At 40.7% G+C, this 24,046-nt stretch overlaps 2 protein-coding genes across 9 annotated transcripts in view; one reads left to right on the top strand and one right to left on the bottom strand.

Moving 5' to 3' along the window:
- The window catches only part of PALLD (palladin, cytoskeletal associated protein), a 338,505-nt gene that overhangs the window by 24,809 nt on the left and 289,650 nt on the right, over nucleotides 1-24,046 (bottom strand). For 6 of the 7 annotated variants that reach the window (XM_034770761.1, XM_034770764.1, XM_034770760.1 and 3 more), the window contains 4 exons: nucleotides 15,283-15,418; nucleotides 14,105-14,206; nucleotides 13,495-13,545; nucleotides 11,708-11,929 (listed from right to left, as the gene is read on the bottom strand). In XM_034770761.1, the coding sequence (XP_034626652.1) occupies nucleotides 11,708-11,929; nucleotides 13,495-13,545; nucleotides 14,105-14,206; nucleotides 15,283-15,418 (511 nt within the window). The remainder of the gene's footprint in view (nucleotides 1-11,707; nucleotides 11,930-13,494; nucleotides 13,546-14,104; nucleotides 14,207-15,282; nucleotides 15,419-24,046) is intronic. The other variant, XM_034770763.1, reaches the window with a different exon arrangement.
- Nucleotides 1-24,046, top strand: part of CBR4 (carbonyl reductase 4) — a 93,150-nt gene that overhangs the window by 63,140 nt on the left and 5,964 nt on the right. The gene's annotated exons all lie outside the window — the stretch shown is intronic.

Here is a 24,046-nt window from a genome sequence, read left to right as displayed (position 1 = left end):
GGAACGTCACCCCCCCCCCCCCCCCCCCCGAACACTGCTTTATCGCGTCATATCAGAATTTGTGTTATATCGGTGTATATAATGGCTTAAAGTTCTACAGAATGGTTAACTTCTCTATTAAAGAAGAGAGGACCTTTCTATAGGGTTTTAAATAGTTATATATTTTATTCTCAGGCTAATATGTAAGATCTGGTTGTAGTGTAGCATAAAAAGGGCCCTACCAAATTCATGGCCATGAAAAACACGTCACAGACCATGAAATCTGGTCTTTTGTGTGTTTTTACCCTATACTATACAGATTTCACAGGGGAGTCCAGCGTTTCTCAAATTGGGGGTCCTGACCCAAAAGGGAGTTGCAGGGGGGTTATGGTATTACCACCCTTACTTCTGTATTACCTTCAGAGCTGGGCGGCCAAACAGCAGCAGCTGGTGGCCAAGTGCCCAGCTCTTAAGGCAGTAGCCTGCCAGCACCAGCACAGAAGTAAGGGTGGCAAGACCATACTATGCTACTCTTACTTCTGCGTTGCTGCCTTCAGAGCTGGGTGGCCAGAGCGTGGCAGCTGCTGACTGAGGGCCCATTTCTGCAGGCAGCAGTGCAGAAGTAAGGCTAGCAATATCATACCATGCTGCTGCTCTCCAGCTGTCCAGCTCTGAAGGCAGCACCACCATCAGCAGCAGTGCAGAAGTAAGAGTAGTGGTACTGCCAACCCCACGCCCCCAACTCCTTTTTGGGTCAAGATCCCAAGGCTTCCGGCAACTAACAGAAGTTACTAGATCACAGGCCCTGGTTCTCATGGGAGACTTCAATCACCCTGATATCTGCTGGGAGAGCAATACAGTGGTGCACAGACAATCCAGGAAGTTTTTGGGAAGTGTGGGGGACAACTTCCTGGTACAAGTGCCGGAGCAACCGACTAGGGTCAGAGCTCTTCTTGACCTGCTGCTCACAAACAGGGAAGAATTAGTAGGGGAAGCAAAAGTGAATGGGAACCTGGGAGGCCATGACCATGAGATGGTAGAGTTCAGGATCCTGACACAAGGAAGAAAGGAGAGCAGCAGAATACGGACCCTGGACTTCAGAAAAGCAGACCTTGACTCCCTCAGGGAACTGATGGGCAGGATCCCCTGGGAGAATAACATGAGGGGGAAAGGAGTCCAGGAGAGCAGGCTGTATTTTAAAGAATCCTTATTGAGGTTGCAGGAACAAACCATCCTGATGTGTAGAAAGAATAGTAAGTATGGCAGGTGACCAGCTTGGCTTAACAGTGAGATCCTTGCTGATCTTAAACACAAAAAAGAAGCTTACAAGAAGTGGAAGATTGGACAAATGATCAGGGAGGAGTCTAAAAATATTGCTCAGGCATGCAGGAGTGAAATCAGGAAGGCCAAATCACACTTGGAGTTGCAGTTAGCAAGAGATGTTAAGAGTAACAAGAAGGGTCTCTTCAGGTATGTTAGCAACAAGAAGAAAGTCAAGGAAAGTGTGGGCCCCTTACTGAATGAGGGAGGCAACCTAGTGACAGAGGATGTGGAAAAAACGAATGTACTCAATACTTTTTTTGCCTCTGTCTTCATGAACAAGGTCAGCTCCCAGACTACTGCACGGGCAGCACAGCATGGAAAGGAGGTGACCAGCCCTCTATGGAGAAAGAAGTGGTTCGGGACTATTTAGAAAAGCTGGACGAGCACAAGTCCATGCGGCTGGATGCGCTGCATCCGAGGGTGCTAAAGGAGTTGGCGGATGTGATTGCAGAGCCATTGGCCATTATCTTTGAAAACTCATGGCGATCGGGGGAGGTCCCAGATGACTGGAAAAAGGCTAATCTAGTGCCCATCTTTTAAAAAGGGAAGGAAGAGGATCCAGGGAACTACAGGTCAGTCAGCCTCACCTCAGTCCCTGGAAAAATCATGGAGCTGGTCCTCAAGGAATCAATTCTGAAGCACTTAGAGGAGAGGAAAGTGATCAGGAACAGTCAGCATGGATTCACCAAGGGCAAGTTTATTTGCCTTCTATGACAAGATAATTGGCTCTGTGGATGAGGGGAAAGCAGCGGACATGTTATTCCTTAACTTTAGCAAAGCTTTTGATATGGTCTCCCACAGTATTCTTGCCAGCAAGTTAAAGAAGTATGGGCTGGATGAATGGACTATAAGATGGATAGAAACCTGGCTAGATCGTGGGGCTCAACGGGTAGTGATCAATGGCTTGATGTCTAGTTGGCAGCTGGTATCAAGCGGAGTGCCCCAAGGGTTGGTTCTGGGGCCAGTTTTGTTCAATATCTTCATTAATGATCTGGAGGATGGCGTGGACTGCACCCTCAGCAAGTTTGCAGATGACACTAAACTGGGAGGAGTGGTAGATACGCTGGAGGGTAGGGATATGATACAGAGGGATCTAGACAAATTGGAGGATTGGGCCAAAAGAAATCTGATGAGGTTCAACAAGGACAAGTGCAGAGTCCTGCACTTAGGACGGAAGAATCCCATGCACTGCTACAGACTAGGGACCGAGTGGCTAGGCAGCAGTTCTGCAGAAAAGGACCTAGGGATTACAGGGGACGAGAAGCTGGATATGAGTCGACAGTGTGCCCTTGTTGCCAAGAAGGCTAACGGCATTTTGGGCTGTATAGGGGCATTGCCAGCAGATCGAGGGACATGATCATTCCCTCCCCCACCCCCCATCTGGAGTACTGTGTCCAGTTTTGGGCCCCACACTACAAGAAGGATGTGGAAAAATTGGAAAGAGTCCAGCGGATGGCAACAAAAATAATTAGGGAGCTGGAGCACATGATTTATGGGGAGAAGCTGAGGGAACTGGGATTGTTTAGTCTGCAGAAGAGAAGAATGAGGGGGGATTTGATAGCTGCTTTCAACTACCTGAAAGGGGGTTCGAAAGAGGATGGATCTAGACTGTTCTCAGTAGTAGCAGATGACAGAACAAGGAGTAATGGTCTCAAGTTGCAGTGGGGAAAGTTTAGGTTGGATTATTAGGAAATACTTTTTCACTAGGAGGGTGGTGAAGTACTGGAATGGGTTATCTAGGGAGGTAGTGGAATTTCCTTCCTTAGAGGTTTTTAAGGTCAGGCTTGACAAAGCCCTGGCTGGGATGATTTAGTTGGGGATGGGTCCTGCTTTGAGCAGGGGGTTGGACTAGATGATCTCCTGAGGGCCCTTCCAACCCTGATATTCTATGATTCTATGATAATTACAACACTGAAATTTCAGACTAAATAGCTGAAATCATGACATTTACAATTTTTAAAATCCTATGACTGTGAAATTAACTAAAATGGACTGTGAATTTGGTAGGGCCCTAAGTATAGGACAAGAGTTCAAGACAGATATAACCAGAAAAAAACATCCATTTCATTTTTGTATCCATTCCATAAATACAGTTTTTAAAAGCCTCCAGCACACACAAAAAGGAAATTTGGAAATTGTGACCAAAGTTTAAAAATATAAAATTTTCAAAAGTGCTTTAGTCACTTAGGCCCAGATCCTCAAAGGTATTTAGGCACCTAAATCCCATTGATTAATTGCCTAAAAACCTTTGAGGATCTGGGCCTTTGGTGTTTTTGAATATTTTACCCATGATGCCTAAGAGGCCTAAGCCCATATTTAGGCTTCTAAATACATGGCGTCTTTTTCAAAGATGCTGACCGCTCAGCAGCTTCTGTTGAAGTCAATGAATGCTCAACATTTCTGAAAAAGATGTCACTTAACTTAAGTGCCTGAATATGGGTTTAGGAGCTTAACTTAAGGCGTTTATTTCTGAAAATTGTTCACCCCTGTATCTGGCCTAGTTTTATTACAAAATGCCACTCACCATTAAATTTCAATTACCTATAATTAGGGCTCCATGTCTGTCCTGGAGGTTGTGGAAGTCACGGATTCTGTGACTTTCCATGACTTATGCAGGGGCCAGTGTGGCTGACCCAAGGGCTGCCCAAACAGCTGGCTCTGGGGCCAGCTGCTCAGGTGGCCCCCGGCACAGCCACACCAGCTGCTGCTGGGGAGGCCCTGGGGACAGGGGGACTGTCCAGTGGCCTGGGCAACGGTCCCCAGACCCTGCCAATTGGTGCCACATTAAACAGGAATGTGGTGCTGCATCATTTTGTGGTGATGAGAGGCAGCAAAAAGAAGAGAATTGGGTCAAGAAAATAAATGCATTTAACAGGGGTTCTTATCCCACAAAGGAATCAGCAGCAAGCAAAGTAAAAGTGTGCTGGGATGCGCTACATCCCTGATGCTCCTCAGTGTCTGCTAGGCTGGAGAATCTGTACTGATTCAAAAACAAAAAGGAGAGGGCCTGGAGCTCTACCCTGAAATATATGCTGCAAAAGAGATTTTATGTCAAATCTATGATGTATTTGTGTTTCCTTCCCTCTCTCTCCTCAAGGGAAGAGGGAGCTGCTGGAGCAATTTCCTTCCTCTGGAGCTAGCCTGGAGAAATATCTTCCTTTGGAGAGGAGGCGAATAGAGAACTTGCATCTGGGGCCATAATTCTGCCATTAGGTGCTCCTCTGACTGGTGGGAAAAACTGGGAGCTCCAGAAACAAGCTCCTCTCATGTCCTCACTTCATCAACCAGACAAGAAGGGAGGGGAAGTTCTCCCTCTGCTCTCCCTTACCTTAATATCTGTAGAAAAAAGTTGGGGGGCAAAATAAGTCTAAAACCTTTGACTTTTTCCATTTTCTTTCTATCCCTGACAGGCTGCAACAGTGAGTACAAGGAGTATAGATGTCCTTGGAAGGCTCCACCAACCCAGACAAAGGGCTTTGTGGGTTAATTCCCAGCTGAGGATCAGAAGGAGCTGAGGGAATCACTAGTGGCCAGAAGCAAATCAGGAGCAGGTTAGCCTATGCACATACCTTACACAGGGAGGTCAAGAAGGCTGTGCAGACCAAAAGCCAGGCCAGGAAGCTATAGGAAGAATAGAAGAGCTACCCTGTATGGCTTCTTCTTTTGAGTTTACTGCTTGTGTAAGTGCATGGATGGAACGTAGCTACAGACTTACCAAGTTGGTGTCAATCTGGGTTTAACCAGAACAACAAAACCCTATCAGGAGAGGGTAATTTGTGTTCAAACCTGAACCTCTGGTCAACTCTCTTTCTTTCTCATTGTTTCTCTCTAGGCCCTGCCATACAGCCTGTATTTCCATTCAAAGAACTTTCCCACTTAGAAGAAAATATATGTGTTCACAGTGTTATCATTGCCTATGAGATGAAGGAAAAAGGGCTACATCCACTTACTATATGTAGGCTGATGTGTTAGAACAATAAATGAATATGGATTTCTTTTTTACAGCACAGTACATATAGAGTGAAATTTTTCTTCCCCTAATCATGAAACCAATAGGATTATTAGCATAAGGCAGGCAAGGTTGTCAGGAGTGTTATTTCTGTAGTGAGAACTCAGTGATTTAGTGAGAAAAATGTGTTCGGAAGTTTTCCAGCAACAGTCAAGCGACAAAGCAGAGCAAGATTCCAGTTAGATTACAATCTTCCAGGTTCTTCATATTTGCCAACTCTTCAAAGCCAATAATTCATTCATTTGGGGGAGTGAATGAAGGACACTTTTAAATTTCACTGAAATACAATAGACTAGGAAAACTGAGTGGAAATTTCCTTTAAAAATAATTACTATGTCTGGTTCTTGTATTGACAGGCATTATATGTCACTATAAATGATTTCATTTCCTCAATAGCTGGTTATACTAGTTTCCCATTTTGTCTGTCAGCAGGCTTGCAGAAAATCTATGGTGTTAACAGATTTGGTAATGTTTTCTCATTTGCTGACAGAGCTTTTACTGGAGACAAAAGATATTTGATCATTTATAAACATATGCTAATGGTTCTGAACAAAGACATAGCTGCAAAAATGAGTTTTAACTTGTATGCTTCACATGTTTCATAATGTTACTTGACATTAGTTGGGCTTGCATTAAGTGGTAATTATTTTGTAACACACTTCTCTCATCACAGAATCAAGAGACATGCCAAGAATTATTAAGCAGAGGCACCTATTAACTGTATCTGTTGTCCCAACTTGATACACTGATTGCTTAATACTCACTTCCACCAGGTAGTAACAAAGTTCCCATCTATGGCTTTTTATTCTGAGTGAATTTTTAAGGTAACTCTTATCTGTTGTGGGTTATAAGTAATGGTACCATCATTATTTCTACTGGAAACAAGGGCCACCTGTCTAGTAAAATATTTTCCTCATATGATACCTTGTAATAAAAGGTACCATTATGTAGTCATTGACCTTACATTTGGATATTGTATATTTTTAATAAAATTTCAAAAACAGTGTAAGTGAATGTATTAAAAAAATGGTAGTGATTTTCGACCAGTACTGCAGATTCAGTTATTTTTAAATTGTGAATGACATCCACCCCTGTGCAGAGAGGCCAGTACAAGGTCTATGCATACTCACATCTCACTTAACCCCTATTTTGAGGTGAATATTTCTCTGTATGGAATTATCATAATCATAAAGACAAATATCCCTCAAAAAGAACATTTCCTCTCTCACACACATTGATTCCCACTTTAACCAGAAAACAACTATCATGATAGTTATAATCAAAGGAAATTCAGATTTTAGAAACATATCTAAAGACAGAATTTTCACATCAGTATTCAACTTACATGGTATGTTCAGAAAAAAGAAAAATCAAACCAATAATACTATTTACAAAGATCCCTTATAATGAATGCCAGATTTTAGAAACACCACAGTTCCTCCCAAATCTATTCTTTCACAGACTATTTGGGAAAAAGGTGATTCAAGTTGAGTAAATAGTTTCCAGGCTTTCATTTGCCAGTGTCAACATTTCCAGCATCAGGAAATGGCAGTATAGGAGCTCATCTCAACCATCAACCATTTCAAAATTGCCAGCTTGACATACTTAAGCAGATAAGGGAAAGAACATGTTCTGGTAATTCCAGAGAAGTCCAGTTGACAAGAAGTTACCCAACAGCAGTGGAAATGATTCCACCCCTGGCAACTGAGCAAATCACACATGAAGCATCTCCAAGGAAACTGAATAAAAGGTCATAGCCCCACCAGTGAGGATGACAGACCACTTTCAATTTATATATTTTTAATATAATGGAGAAATGGAGCATAATATCCCTATCACAACATACCCATGTCAAATAATGCACTAATTTAGAATGCAGTGTTTTCAGGGAACAGCCAATTGAATGCTCTCCAAATATAAGAAATGACCATAGTTCACTATGGTCCACCCAAACTGTGATTCGTAAGCCGTGGGCAAAAAGCACACTTCTCCATCAGACCACACACCCAACTACAGTAACCTAACGTAGTTGGAAACTTTTCTGTCCTGATTCATCTTCCCATCTTAATCAGTGCCCATCAAAGTCAATAAGAATTGGATCAGGCCTGAAGTTAGTCCTGGCTCCTTAATGGACTAACCCATACCACATTGAACTTTGTACATTTTAGTTTAGGAAACTTAATTTTTTTAATACTACCTGTGGTTAATTAAAAGCTCCCTCTTTGATCTCTTCTATGTGCAGTGCTGCCCACTTGTTTGCATCACTGTGTTTCTCATTCTGTACACACATAAGTATTGCCCAGAAAAATTAGATTGAGGAAAGCCAATTCTAAGCATTGTTCTCAGCCTCCCAAGGTCCAAATGTGGGACTAAGCTGAAATGAAGTACAAGAATAAATAGTACACAGACTGAAAAGGCTATGGGATTATTTTCTTCAACATAAATAACCATAAAACTTTTTCTGATTCAGCCATTCTAAAGTCAATCTACACTACTAAAAAGTGCAGCAGCATCAAATACATGAGATGGAATTAAATTTGAATTTCAGAGAGAGAATACAAAATTAAAAGAAGCCTGGGGTATGTAATCCATGGCCTGCTGAGTTGGTTCTTGAGATCCAGTAATATCCCCTCAGTTTCCTAAGAATTTAAGCTTTTATTTTATTTTTTATTTAAGTGAGATTTCAGCAGTGCTCAATGTTGGCTTAACTGACTTCAATGGGAGCAAAGTGTTTTTGGAAATCACACACTAATATTTAACTATGATGGTTGTGAAGAAAAACATATCATTATTCTCTATCTTCCTGAGTCCACAGACTCACAGCCTGAATCAAGAGGTCAGAGATATAACCTTCCACTAATTTTTCAATGGGGTGTTGAATCTGATGTCTAATTATATCAATTTAATTATGTCACTATGGTTATCTGGTTACTGCAAGAAGGTGATGTCCCTTTGGAATTTGCCAAGATGACAACAATGACAACTACAGTTAACTATAACATGGAAATCCAGTATGGACTGCACTTAACCACCGGGATACATTCTTTAGGATTACAGAAACTATTAGAGATGGAAAGGTATTAGGTCTGTGATACACAATCTGTGGCTACTCATTTCAATCTTTTTCTAGAGAAGCAGACTACCAGTAAGAATAGGTGAACAAGTAGGAAACACAGGCATGTTCTAGATAAAATGAACAGATCAGAAGGCTTCAGGAGTGGCAGGCCAGGAAAGCTTTCGTAGGTTACATAAAGAGGGCTGCTATTTGTAAAAGTTTCTTTGGAAATACTTATGTTTGTGAACAGATATTTCTTCTATTTGGACTCTGCAGGGATCAAAGTGACCACAACATTGCATAACAGACTCAAACTGTTCAAAAATAAAGCTGAGAAATAAAGCTGAACATCAAGAAGTTGCTTTCAGAGAAGCTGCACCAGTTTTCCCAACTCTAGTCCTTCCCTGGCAACACTCCAAACACATTTAGTCTTTCTATAATTTTGTGTAACACTGCATGCTAATAGCACTCTATAAACACCTTTTAAAAATGTATAATTTTCCTCAAACTAAAATCCTAATACATTTATTATGTAAATTATGTAGTCCCTTGCATTTCTGGCAGTTTACCAATCTGGCCTTCACTGCTGTGAAGGCTGGGCTTCAATGGAATAATCTAAATGAAAAACAGTATCTAGCCACAAGGGGACACTGTGACAACCTGCCGCACATTACTGCTTTCCTCCCATCTTCCCCTACCCTTCAGGACAATTATGAAGGTACTTGCTTTATGAATGAAGCCAACAAAGAACCAGTGCTGCTTTTGTTTTCCAGTTACCTAAATAGGTCAGTAGATTACTGGTTAATCATTAAAATTACTAAGCACAGCCTACTAAACAGGACATTTTCCTCCACACTAATTACCTAGTATCAACAGAGATTTAACATTTTAACATTTTCTCAAAGGAAACCCATCCTGAGTGCTGTGCACCAAACCAGGAGATGGACTACAAGCTGTCAGGAACAGTATCCCTGATGAGGCCACAGCAAGCCTGGTGGCTGAGCTTTGTGACTTTGTCCTCACCCACAACCACTTCAGATTTGGGGACAACTTATACCTTCAAGTCAGTGGCACTGCTATGGGTACTCGCATGGCCCCACAGTATGCCAACATTTTTATGGCTGACTTAGAACAACGCTTCCTCAGCTCTCGTCCCCTAATGCCCCTCCTCTACTTGCGCTATATTGATGACATCTTCATCATATGGACCCACGGAAAGGAGGCCCTTGAAGAATTCCACCTGGACTTCAACAATTTCCACCCCACCATCAACCTCAGCCTGGACCAGTCCACACAAGAGATCCACTTCCTGGACACTACAATACAAATAATTGATGGTCACATAAACACCACCCTATACCGGAAACCTACTGACCGCTATACGTACCTACATGCCTCCAGCTTCCATCCAAGACACATCACACGATCCATTGTCTACAGCCAAGCCCTAAGATACAACCGAATTTGCTCCAACCCCTCAGACAGAGACAAACACCTACAAGATCTTTATCAAGCATTCGTAAAACTACAATACCCACCTGGGGAAGTGAGGAAACAGATTGACAGAGCAAGACGGGTACCCAGAAATCACCTACTGCAGGACAGGCCCAACAAGGACAATAACAGAACACCACTGGCCATCACATACAGCCCCCAGCTAAAACCTCTCCAGCGCATTATCCACGATCTACAACCTATCCTAGAAAATGATCCCTCACTCTCACAGACCTTGGGAGGCAGGCCAGTCCTCGCTTACAGACAACCCCCCAACCTGAAGCAAATACTCACCAGCAACTACACACCACACCACAGAAACATCAACCCAGGAACCTATCCCTGTAGCAAACCTCGTTGCCTACTCTGTCCCCATATCTACTCTGGAAACAGCATCACAGGACCCAACCACATCAGCCACACCATCAGGGGCTCATTCACCTGCACATCCACTAATGTCATATATGCCATCATGTGCCAACAATGCCCCTCTGCCATGTACATTGGCCAAACCGGACAGTCCCTCCGCAAAAGAATAAATGGACACAAATCGGACATCAGGAATGGTAACATACATAAGCCAGTAAGTGAACACTTCAATCTCCCTGGTCATTCTATTACAGATTTAAAAGTCACTATCATTGAACAAAAAAACTTCAGAAACAGACTTCAAAGAGAAACAGCTGAACTAAAATTCATTTGCAAATTCAACACCATTAATCTGGGCTTGAATAGGGACTGGGAGTGGCTGGCTCACTACAGAAGCAGCTTTTCCTCTTCTGGAATTGACACCTCCTCATCTATTATTGGGAGTGGACTACATCCACCCTGATTGAATTGGCTCTGTCAACACTGGTTCTCCACTTGTGAAGTAACTCCCTGCTCTCCATGTGTCAGTATATAATGCCTGCATCTGTAACTTTCACTCTATGCATCCGAAGAAGTGAGGTTTTTACTCACGAAAGCTTATGCCCAAATAAATCTGTTAGTCTTTAAGGTGCCACCAGACTCCTTGTTGTTTTTGTAGATACAGACTAACACGGCTACCCCCTGATACTTCAAACCAGGAGATGCTATATTGTTATTTTTTGAACTTTAAAAATCTAAAAGAAGACAGTGATGCTTGGCAGAAATCTTTGCCCAATGAAAGTTTCCTTTGACAAGACTTCACTGGAAGGTATGGTGGCCTTTGAGAAGATTTTCAGATGAACAACAAGCTTCTGTCATTAAAAAATAAAAATTACAGAAACATGAGGAGCACCATTACAATGTATCAGAAACATATGGGACAATTTTTGTAAGTAACCTAGGAATCTAAGTCCCATTTTCAAAAGTGACCTAAGTCTCATTGACTTTCAATGACAATTAAGCTCCTAAATCACTTTTGAAAATGGTTCTTAGGTGCTTTGGAAAATTTTACCCCCATTATATATGGCTAAGGTGACTGGGAGATGGTTAGCTGTGCATCTTTAGAGATAAACCCCAAGATGCAGACCCTCAGCTGATGCAAATCACCATAACTTCACTAGCTTCAATAGAGCCATGACAATTTCTGCCACCTGATTGGGGGGCATGGATCAGCGTTCACGTTGCACTCCCCATCAGTACCCAGCTGCCCAGGCTGTGGAAGCTAATTAGCCAACCAGTGGACAAATTTGGTGATGAAGTTCATGTGGCACCTGAGGCACATTGCACATATGCTAAGAAGAAGATGCCACCTGAGGACCTGCCCCCAGACAGAAAACTTAATATTCTTATAATACATAGAACACTTGTTATTACAGAGATAACCAATACAATAATCAGAAGTTTCCACACTTCTAAAGAGATTTCCTCCATCCTCTCACCTTTGGCTTTGGATTTCCAGCCACTCTGCATGTAAATGTGACTGACATTCCTTCAAAGATTTTGTAATGTTTCAGCTTCATCTCAAAATATGGTGCCACACTGTTATCAGTGGACTTGTCTCCATGCTGCACCTCATCATCCGATTCCTCCACAGGAGACCTCTCCAGGCGGTATTCAATCTCACTGATCAGTCTTTGCTCAAAGCTGGAGACTTTATACTCCTACCGGACAAGAAAGGCTCATGTTAGTATCTGTCGTCATTTACTACATAGTATGATATGATTCTAATGAATTTCTTTCCCTAGGTCTTTGATAATTGGTTAGGATCTTACATATATAAAGAAATTGTATTATGTAGAAGAAAAAAAACAATTTGTGCCCAAAATGAGTTCGTTATAAAACAATGAAAATATCTGGTACTAGGCATACATTTTATTTTATGTTGTCCTAGGGTCTAATTCATAAGAAGGAAAGAAAGAAAGCCATTGGTTGCTTTTCTTCCTCTCTCTTTTTTTCCCCAAACACACAAAGCATAAAATCATATATTCTTAAACAGTTCACAAAGAAAAAAACACTGATTTTTCCTGGAGGGTGTAGGCAAATTTAGGGTGGGGTTTGTCTCCAGATGGCCAGGAGACCATATGGTTCACAGCTGGAGTTTGTGAAGAACCTTACTGCAAGTAGTACAATAAAAATACCATTATTTTGTTTACATTCTCTCTGAGCAGTGACAAAACTACATTACTGGTATATGACTACAACTGCCATATTTTTCTCACGTCTCCAGCCCCAACCCAGTTGCTGCCACAGATTGCCCTTGTTTAAAAAACAGTGACACACACACACAAACACACACTATACACTATATTGTTTATTTCACACTGAACATTCCCTATATATATAGGGAATGTTCAGTGTGAAATAAACATATGGCATACGACGACAACACAGACACACACACACACACAATACAGTATATTGTTTATTTCACACTAAACATTCCCTATATATATTTCTATATATATAGGGACTGTTTAGTGTGAAATCAACATATGGCATATGACGACAACGGCCATATTTTTCTCACGTCTACTGATACCCATACTCTGCATCTAGACATATTTGACGTGGGCTTTATGGTAAGTGAACTGAAGACTAAACAGCAGCAGAAATCTTTATTTATCATTGATTTTCTTAGGCTGTAGAAACGAGAACACCCTTTTGTAGGTTTTATATTCTTTCTAACCATTCTTTTTCTTATTACTATTGGTATCTCATGTAAAGTCTCCTTTCATAGATCCTCCCTCTACAAATGAATTTGATCTGGCTGATGACATTAAGCCCCTCATCGCTACCCCCTGACTTGGTTATAGAAAATAATGATCACTTTGTGCAGGAAAAAAGTGAGAGAAAAGTTGGATTTTGGTTATAACAAACATTTTTACCTATTTCTTTACAAATTTTCCCATGAAATTTTATCCAATTATCTGATTCTACATTACTTAGATGAGCCAATGCAGGATGCAAAGCATCTTGCGTCAATGGATCTCAGAATTACTGGGGAAAGACATTTGTACAGAGCTATAATGGTAGTGTTGTTAAAGTTAATTTGTCTGCAGTTGCTTACTAAATATTAAATTAAACACCGTGTGTGTAAGTGCACCCAGAAATAAGTTATTAATGTTTGACCACTGCAGTGTTATTAAAGAAGGAGGGTAAAGGTGAAAGGTACAGGAGACAAAAAGTCAATAGATTAAAAAAAGCAAGAAAGAAGAAAGATGAAAACCTTTTGATTATCCACAGGACTCTTTATAGAAGCATCAAGAGAGCAAGCTTCCTGTAAGGGCAGAAAGAAAATGAAGGCTAGCAGTAAGAAGATCAAGAGGAATCCACTACAATTTCTGGGAGTTCTTTCAGAAGAAAGTACTGCATGTGGTAACATAAACAAACAAATGGCTGAACAGCAACACTGGCAACAGAGCAAAAATGGGTTACTTGGCTTTTTAAACAGACTTTCTGCTACACTTCTGATTTTGGTTTGCACACAACAGTACAGATTACATGCATAAAAGACAAGTTAGTCTCAAGATAACAGAGGATGTATTTTTGCCTTGAGAAACTGAAGGGTCAGGATAGGATAGGATAAAAAGAAATGAAGCTCAAAGTAGGAAGCAGACATTTGAGAATCCTTTCATCTTATTCAGTGTGGAAAAACTGAGCAATAAGCATGGTATTCTCCACTTGATTGCTTTTGTGTATAACTCACAACTTCTTTAGTCAAATCCGTCCTGTCTTGTCTATCCTACCATATGGAGCTCTCTAGTAGAATGTTGTCTGAAAGGAGCAGTGGAAAGGAAATGATTATTTTACTGTGCAAGTGCAGAGTTATGTAGCACCTGTGTAGTGGGCTCTTCGTCTGGTTCCTGTATATTAAAGACAGTTGCAGCATTGTCAGCACCCAGTAGTCGACGTGCCATCTTCTCCTCATAAGTTAACCTCTGAACAAAAATAAAACAAAAAAAGGGAGTGGGAGGAAAGGAAAGTGGAGAAGGGGAAGGGGAAGTAAAGGAAAGTTATTTTTTCTCTTTTAAAAACCACACAGCAGGTAACTTAAAGAACAACCAGTGTTCCCATGGGAAAATCTGAGAATCATTCAGTTTAGCAATAAGTTAGCTTCTATGTCATATTTTCTGTACTGCTCAAATGTATTGCTAAGATGAAAACAGGATCTTTATTTCTTAAAAATCCATCTCCTCTTAAGTTATTACTCTTATTTGTGTCATCAACATAATTTCCACAGAAAGCAATTATACTCCCAAACACAATTATTACCTCAGAGGAGAAACAAGCAGGAACAGCAGGTCTCAAAGCCCAGGCTCCAGCCCAAGTGAGAACATCTACACTGCTATTTTTAGCCCCATAACCTGAATTGACTTAGGCTCTGAGACTCACTGCCATAGGTCTTTTTTTTTCCAGTGTAGATATACCCCAAGAAACCTAAGATCCGTTGATTATCAATGAGATTTCAATGACTTCTATATCACTTAGATGCTTTTGAAAATTTTGCCCTTCATTTACAAAATGGGGATGATAATCTACAGCATATAAATAACCTTCATTATTTAAAATAAATCACAAGAAAGATGTCAGTAGCTGATTCTTAGACTACTAAGGTTTCAAAGACACTTAAAACAATCCCTTAACTGAAAAATTCATACAAGGTTTGGGAAAGTTGGTGTGTCTGAACAACAGGTGAACTTTCTCAAAAGTAAATTAGAGACTAATTTTATTTATGTCTTACAATGCATAGAGAAATAATTGGCTCAAAACCTTGTAGATGTGCACATGGCTAATCTGTAACCACATGCTTCCTATCAGCATTTCTTCCAATTGTTTGTTACACCCACTTGTTTTGTCTTGTCTTAAAATTAGATTGTAAGGTTTTTGAGGCAGGGTCTATGCTTAGTGCAATGGCCCTAATCCTGATGGAGCCTCTGGGCACTATTGTAATACAAATAATAAATTATCTGAGAAACTATGCCCAATCCCCCCGTTACATGTTAGGTTTAAATACCGGCTGGCCATTGTTCAAAAGTTCTTCCTTGAAACGAAGTTTTCTTTCCAGGTCTTGTATGACAGCATCTTTTGTCCCTTGAATCTCTTCGTCAGATGCTATCCTAGCAGTTCTGCCTGTTTTCTTTGGAAATCCCCTGCAACACAATACAAGAAAGTAACATTTTTTATTAAACCATTAAGATTTTAAAATATCTGGGTAAAATCCTGCCCTTTCTGAAGTCAATGAGTTTTTGACATTGACTTCAGTAGGGTCAGGATCTCACCTACCCTGTCCAAACTCATGAAATTCAAGCTGTGAACCTGATATTCTAATTTTTTTTAAACTATATTCTTCGTGTTGTTACCACAGTTATCAATAATAATGCAGAAGCTTAGTTGAAGTCATACAATCGTTCTTCTAACTCACGTTGTTGTGATCTGAGGGTCAGTTCTATGGCAAAAGTTTAAATGTTTGTTTTTGATTTTTTTCTCAAGCATTAGTTCAAATAGGAGTTGAAATGGTGCTGAAGTGGGTGCCAACATAACACATATACAAAATAGCAAGCAAAGTTAGCAATGACAATACAACAAACATGATAACAGCGCCTGTAAAGAAGGCATGACTAGTTGAGCAAGAGTGAAAGGGAAAGGGGGGTGTGCACTGTACATACTGTTGCCCCTTTTCGACCTGAATGGGTGGTCAAATTTCAGGGCCCTAGGGACATTCCAGTTGTAAGTACAAATTGATAGAGTCTGGTATTTTTTTTGATGCAACTTTGTTTATTTACAAAGAGGTATCAAGTTCTGCTTCTCCAAATGCAGGAGAAACCAAAAACAAAAGGAGCAGGTTCTTAGTTTACAGTCCCCAGCCTCGTTTTGTCTTTGATCTCTAACTTTTTCTCAGGCCATTCCTCTGGGTCAGAGAGAATGGATAGTAAAACAAGATAAAGAGCTTGCACATTTCAGCACCTGTAGGGTTGGCAGAGTAAAGATATGTATTTAACAGGACATATTGGGGCCCTGCTGAAAAAGGGCCGGGTTGAAGGTTTTCAGAAGTTTGAGTTTCACTTAACTGAGCATTCTGCAAGGTGGTGACATACCACCAAGCAACTTTAACTCTGTGTTAATGTAGAGTTTTGCCACTGAATTGCCTAGGAAAAGATACGTTATTGGTAGAAGTTAGTAGTCATTTAGGCAGCTGTTCATATCATGTCCCACAATTTGCATACTGAAACAGCCAGCACTGCCTCCCATAGGCTGAGCACCACCAGCCCAGCTTAAGTGGTCCCCCCAAGCTATGGCTCTGACCCATTCACTGTGTTCCCCCCTACAATTTAGCTCGCCCCCCACCCACACACTGCAAGCAGAGGCTAGTAAAGTATAGATTTTCTCAAAAACCACCAATCCAAGGCTTGCCTACCACCTGTTTCCATTTCCCACCCCTTCTCAGCTGCAACCCCTCTCCCTTTCCCGGTCCCTACCTCCCCTCAGAAGTCCTCTAGCTCCTCCCCATAACAAAAATGTTGGTCAGACTGCCTGCTGACTATTCTACTGTGTTCACAGTAAGCCTCCCCATAAATTAAAAATATGTGACAACAGAGAACTCATGTATCAAGCAACATGAGTTATTCAATCTTTATTGTACAGGTGTACAAAGTTTGGATTAGATACATCAATGGTTGGGTGTTCACGGGGGCAAAGGCATTAAACTACCCAGGCAAATATAAAATAGCTGCATAGAAATGCTCTCGTTTTTTTTTCTTTACTGGTGCATATGCACTGTAATCCTTCCAGACTGCACATCTGCGCAAGCAAAGAAGTGAACATCCTTAAATACCAGGCTCAATTTAATCGCCCAAAGATTTAGTGGATGCCATGCACTGCCTTGGGTAAAACATGACAGATTGAGCCCATTTTGACTCACACCACATCAATAGTTTGACCCCTTGCTCTGCAAAAAAGAAATTTAAAAACTTTTTGGAAAATGTTTTGGAGGATCGTATGTCTCTTTAACCCCAGTTTATATGATCCCAAATTAGGATCACTAACCATATCCCCTACTCTCCTGAGGCACACCAAATATCAAAGGAATCTGACTAAGCATGTTGATTTTAAAGGACTTAGGGTATGTCTAGACTGCAAGTAAAAGCCCATGGCTTGCCCATGCCAACTGACTCAAGCTCACAGGGCTCAAGCTAAGGGTCTGTTTAGCTGCAGTATAAATGTTTGGGCTTTGGCTGGAGCCCAGGCTCTAGGACCCTGCAAGGTGGGAAAGTCCCAGAACTCAGGTGGCAGGCAGTATGAGCCTGAATGTCTACACCACAATTAAACAGCCCCTTATTGTGAGCCCAAGTCAGGTGGCATAGGCCCCGGGTGTCTATTTGCAGTATAGACCCCTTAGAAAGGTCAACATTTAAGGAAAGTTGTGATGCAATCTTAACTAGAGTGGTGTAGCCTCAGCATTATAATTAACCCATGTTACTGTTTGTGAATACATAGTGTGTAACAAAGTTTTCTCTTCCTTGCATAGCTGGAAAATGACATGGCAATACTGTTTCCGAAAGACTAGTCAGCCCCAGAGCCTGCTTTACACTGGGAAACTGAACCAGCACTGAAAGCACTTTTCAACAGTGTGGCCTCCTGATGGGAAAACAACTGTTTAAATGCTGGTATACAAAGAACAAAGCTGTTCTCCATACCATTGCAGAAAGCATGATCACACTTTCAGAAAGTCTCAGTCCCTCTATCTGGAGTGATTGAAAATGGTTTTGTCTAGTCTGCACTAGCATCAAAACCATTGTCAGTATTTGTACAAGGGATTCACTACTGAAAATAATGGTTAAATTTTCTAGTGTAGACAAGGATATACTTATTCAGTTCAAGCAGTGGGGAACTGAACACTTCAGTCAGCCTCTGCATTTTTAAAACAGTAGCACACCAGGGTTCCCATCTACAGCCTGATGAAGTAGCAAAATGCCACTGTAACCTCTGATACTGGCTCAGTGCTGGATTTTCAACACCCCAGTTTTTGAGGGTTTTCGGATCTCTGATTTTGGTGTAGCCCATTATAAAGAGAAACGCTTTGCAAAATACGTAACTGGATCCAGGTCAGATTCCAAACATTCACACACTTTGGGGTGTTTAGACCTGGGGTTTTGGTTTTTATTTAAAAGTGAAACTTTTCTCCTATTGTGAAAATGTTAATGGGATGATAGCACAAACCAGGAGAGCATGATTTTTTTCTGTTGCCAGGAACATTTAAAATTAATTGGAATTTAGGATTCATAGATGATAAAGATGGAAAAAGATTCTAATTGTGTTAAAGCATCTCAGTCCATCTTCCTGTCAATACATAACTAACTTGTCAACTACTGGTGCTGGATCTTTTAAAATTAATAATAAAATGGAGATACCAAATATCAGGTAATTACCTGAAAATATTTCTATCAACTGCAGTCATGTTTCCAGGATAGGGGCAGGAGGTCATTCCTTATATATAGTCTTGAACTATAATTTTAGTGTTTATTAAGCTGATATAGTAGAAATGAACTGTCAGAAACCAATACGAAAACAAGTGAATTGATGCAGAAGACTATAATTGGACTCTTTCTGCTTGAAACATTTTAGATTCTGTTACTGAAAGTAAATTAATAGAGTGGGGAAATGGATAGGTTACTGTTTAAAACACTAACAATTTCCACATACAGGCTATTTTGAGAAGCAAGTCACAAGTGACTAATATACAACAATACATTAAGAAACAAAGCTTTCATATCACATGCTACAATTTCATATTTTAAATCACTAAATTCAAGAAGCAGCTTAGCAAAATATATCTAGGTCCCAATCATCCCACGCACTAACTGGCACACAGATGTCCAAAAAGGTATAACCTATAATAAGCCCAAGAAAGTTATGCAAGTTTCATGAAAAGAGGGGTGTTATGCTGCCACTGTGCCAGCACTATTTCAGTTTTGCACAGCACATGGGAGCTTGCATGGAAGGACTGTGGTCACCCAAGGCTTAGGCTTGGTGAGGTCAAGGCAAGATAACATGTAACCGCCACCTTTCATTTAAGAGAGTGGTAAGAAATACTATAGCACTTCTATAAAACAATAGCAGCCCCACCCAAAAGACAGGCACACTTCCCAGAAAAAACTCATACATTTCACTGCCCAAAAACAAAGGCACATGTGAGACCTCTCAGGAATTCGAACTATACGGGAGAGAGGGTTGGTTGAGTATTGGTTTTAATAGAGATGTGCGTGTCAGAGAGAATGAGACAGAGAGAGAGAGAGAGAGAGAGAAGCAGAAAGAAAAACACCACAGAAACAGACAGAGGCCCTGCGTACACTACAGCTATGGCACTGCAGGAACTTTACCTCCGTAAGCAATGGTAGCTAGATCGATTAGGTTGACATAGCTGTGGTGCTGATGGATGTGGATTTTTCACACCCCTGAGCACTGTCGCTATGTTGACCTAACTGTTAAGATTGGACCAGGATACAGAGAAGGAGAAGAAAGTCAGTGACAACCTGAACAAGCACTCAGAGCATAGCCCTGAGAAAATCTTACACAGAGCTTTTGGGACAAGGCTGATTGAAAAGGGGTTGGAGCTGCGAGCAAAGAAGCTATCTCCTATTGGATTCCTCCAGTGTTCAGAGAAACAGGCCCCTGTACATTCTTTGTAAACAAACAGAATTGCATCACAGATACCCATCTCACTCATCAATTTCTACTCCTAACAGAAACAAACCTCCCGAGCTTTGGCTTGAGTCAAGGGGGGTAACGATATGTTTATCAACAAAATTTATGTAGATTTACAAAACGTGAACCAAACAATGGAGGTAGCTACTTCAGGCAACCTGCCTTTGACATATAACTATAAAAAAATTTATACAGCTAGCAGCCCTCAAAAGCCTTAGCAAATAGATATGTCTTGTAACAACTCTGGACTGTTTTGGACTGGGGCTGGAGAGAGAAGGGGAGATGGGAGAGCTGTGACCCCTCATGGAGATGATCTATTCCTATTCCAAAGAGGATGGAGCTCGGCTGTTCTCAGTGGTGGCAGATGACAGATCAAGGAGCAACGGTTTCAAGTTGCAGTGGGGGAGGTCTAGGTTGGATATTAGGAAACAGTATTTCACTAGGATGGTGGTGAAGCACTGGAATGGGTTACCTAGGGAGGTGGTGGAGGCCCGGCTTGACAAAGTCCTGGATGGGATGATTTAGTTGGGGTTGGTCCTGCTTTGAGCAGGGGTTGGACTAGATGACCTCCTGAGGTCTCTTCCAACCCTGATCTTCTATGATTCTATCCCCCTTTCTTAAATCACACTTAGGTACACCAAAAAAAAGTTACCTTTTCAAACATGCATTTTTTGACATGAGCTTCAATATGGTGACAAGAAAATGGAGATAAATAGAAAGACATTGGGTGTGTATGGTCATAAGGGTGGTCATGCTATTATATAGCAAAGACAGAAGAGAAATAACACTGCAGGGACCTGAAAAGTGGGCCCTTAGGGAACGGGAGAGATTCAGGAGACAAAGCTTTGGCCCCATCAGGGATTACATATGCCATTGCCACAATCTGCCCCTTCCCAATGGAGCTCTGCCATTGGCCACTGGTGCCCACCCATCTCGTTCACCGTTGGATTTACAATTTACCCTCCAAGGCATGGCCCATGTAATGAGCAACACCAGTTCCCTTCATGGTTGTTGCAATCAGTTCAGACCACCACCTCAAGTGATTACCATTCTACTGCTTTGGTTGTCACCCAAACCATCTATTCACTGGCTTTTGCAGTGGTTTCACCGTCCCTATGCACTTATCTGGACACACTGTGTCCTGAGAATTTTCTTCTTGTTCGTGGCTGCTCCCATGCCTATGTTTAGCCTATTCTAGGGAACAATAGACAAAATGCTGCTAATTTATTTGTGGATTTGAATGTGAATTTTTTGTCTAATGTGATTTTCAGTGCACAGTGGGAGGATTAAAGCTGTAGGACAAAATAAGAAAAGGCAGACTTAAAATATAGGTGCAAATAGCTGTCAGCACAAAACTGTGGCTGAAAATTTTATGCTGTCTTTCAAAATCAGGCCGAAATTTCCATTGACTTCAAACCCCCCTCTTATTTAGGGGCCCAGATCTGGATTTAGATGCATAACTTCAAGCATATAAATTTGAATTCTTTTGGCCAGAGAGGGCACAGGGAAACTGCCCATAGACACGCCACATATTTTACTTTTAATTATTTCACATGCAGAAACTTTTGACAGCAGAGAATTTTGGAACCTTGGCTCAATTCCAGCCTGTTTTGAATACTCACTGTAACATTTATTTAGAAAGCAGGCCAAACCAGCAACACTTTTCATGCTTTGATTAAGTGTGTGCATTGGATGAGATTCTTTCCACTCCTCCTTCTCACTGTTCTGACAGAGTAAACAAGGGCAACAGGCTGGTGGTTGTTACAGTCCCAAGGATGTGTTCTTTTTTGCCGTCAATGTTGCTCAGTTTCACAGAAATCTAAATGAACATTAATTTGATTCTCCTTTTATAACCAAAGCCTTACAAAAGTCTGTTCTGGCTCCAGCACACAGAAAATTTTTATCCATGTAAAGTATTTTCAATTACTTTAAAATGAGGAATTATGGTAAGCATGGGTCACAAGCTTTGACTGCACATAAAGAACAAATGTTTTTAGTTTGGTCCTGTCATACATACTATGAGGTTTTAAAACTCCAAAATTCAGCTCCTCTCAGTAGTGCTAATTAAATGCACTTGGATTAATGAAGGATTGCCTACGGCAGAGTCTTGACTCAGGGATGATACCCTCAAAATGAAACAAAGGTAACAAAGTTCACCTACTTCCCCCCAGGAAAGTATCTTAACAAGAAAAAGGCAAGAGAGTGATTAAAAATCAACCTTACCCATAGATCAGCTAGGATGAAACCAGGTATGTACAATACATATTTCCCAGCATGTTTGATCCTTTTTTCAGAGGTTCAACAACAAAGAGGGAGCCACTCACCTAAAAACTGGGTTCATATCACCCAAGACTGTCATTTCTGCAAGGCATGCAATTAAAATGCATTTTCACCCAATAAAAACCACAACCATCTTTCTTTAGTTTCAGATCAAGCCCACTCCACTTGTACAAGTTACCAACTTATTTAGGTTTTCATATTGTCATTCATCACCACAAGTATCTGAGGACCCAATCAGTAAAGATATTTAGGCACCTAACTTCCATTGATTTCAATGGGAAGGAGACTAAATAGCTTTGAAGATCTAGGCCTGAGTGCCTCCTGGCTCCTATAATTGAGATTATGTCATATCCATTGTGAAACATTTTTCCAAAGATGGGCAGGCACATTTGATTTCAGTTTAAAAAAAATCCAGCCCTTTCTGAAATTCTGGTAATCTAGGCAAAATAAATCTTAACGCATGCCCCTCACCCATACAATTATTGTAAAGGTTGTGTTTGGAACGGATAGTCATGAAAATGAAGAGATTAATATAGCATTGACTGGAGCCAAAGGTAGAGAAGGAGGACACACGCGAATTTCCCTACTCAACACAGCCCATGGATCTTAGTCTGAAACACTCTAGTTATTGCAGTCCTGGGTCTCTCTTGAGCAGTGACTGACAAACGTGCCAAATACATGTGATGTGAACAAACATCCACTAGGGACTGAGAGGAGGCCAAACTCAGTCCTATTTGTGATTTATCCAAAATCAACCTTGATCTCCAATTGTTGAAAGGCTAGTGCACTAAGCACCCCTGCCACCAACACACCATAACTTGTTTTTATATATAAAATCAATTAATATCTGAATAAAAAGAAAAGAAGCTTCTCTGACTGATTTACAGACATTTATGTGACATCCCTTCATAAGTCTGAAGTAAAGTTCTGTGCTTTGGCCAACAGGGACAACACGTATAGGATACTAGCCAGGTTGGTAGGCCAAAAAGCTACAAAACAAGGTAAATAAATCAGTACACACTCCCTCTCTCCAACAGAGTGCATGTTCATCACCAGTTTGTTTTGATTACACTGACAGTAAGTCACTGGTCATTTTTAAATGTTTTGCATATGCATCTTCAGCAATCATTTGGAAAAAGAAATGGATAAAAAGCATCTGGAAAATAAAGCCTTCCAGATGCAACCACGGTCAAGATGCAGGAGGTCAGGATTTTGGCTACTGCACCAACCTCGAGTATCTTTCCCCTTGATGTAAAATTCTTGGTCTGTACTTTACTTAGCCTTGAGTAACTCATAAATAAAGTAACTCTCACACTGAGAATAATGGATGTTTTAGTTCACCAGCAATTAAAAACAAAACAACAAAAAAACAAAAATAAGAAAACACAAACCAACACTACATTTCATTTGGGTCAAACCGAAAATGAGATTTTTTGGAATTCTCAGAGTATCAAAAAGTAAAAAAGTTTAATTTTGGGTTGAATGAAACATTTTGTTCAACCCAAAACAAAACATTTTATTTCAACTTTGACCATTTTTTAAAGGTCAAATCCAGACAAGATTTTTTTTTTTTGGTTCAATAAAATTGAAGGAAATTTCAAAAAATTATCTCAAACCAAAATCTCAAAATGGTTTGACATTTTTGGATTTTTTTTCTTTATGTGAACAATTTGGCAAAACCAACACAAATTCACAAAACATTTCAGTGTAATTGAGCCTGCATTTTTTGCCACAACAGTTTGCCAAAAATATTTGGTTTATATTTGTGACTTGGGCACAACTTGGCATTCAAAGTT

Source organism: Trachemys scripta, chromosome 5 (assembly GCF_013100865.1).
Source record: "Trachemys scripta elegans isolate TJP31775 chromosome 5, CAS_Tse_1.0, whole genome shotgun sequence".
Lineage (NCBI taxonomy): Eukaryota > Metazoa > Chordata > Testudines > Emydidae > Trachemys > Trachemys scripta.
This window is presented reverse-complemented; position numbering and strand designations above follow the sequence as displayed.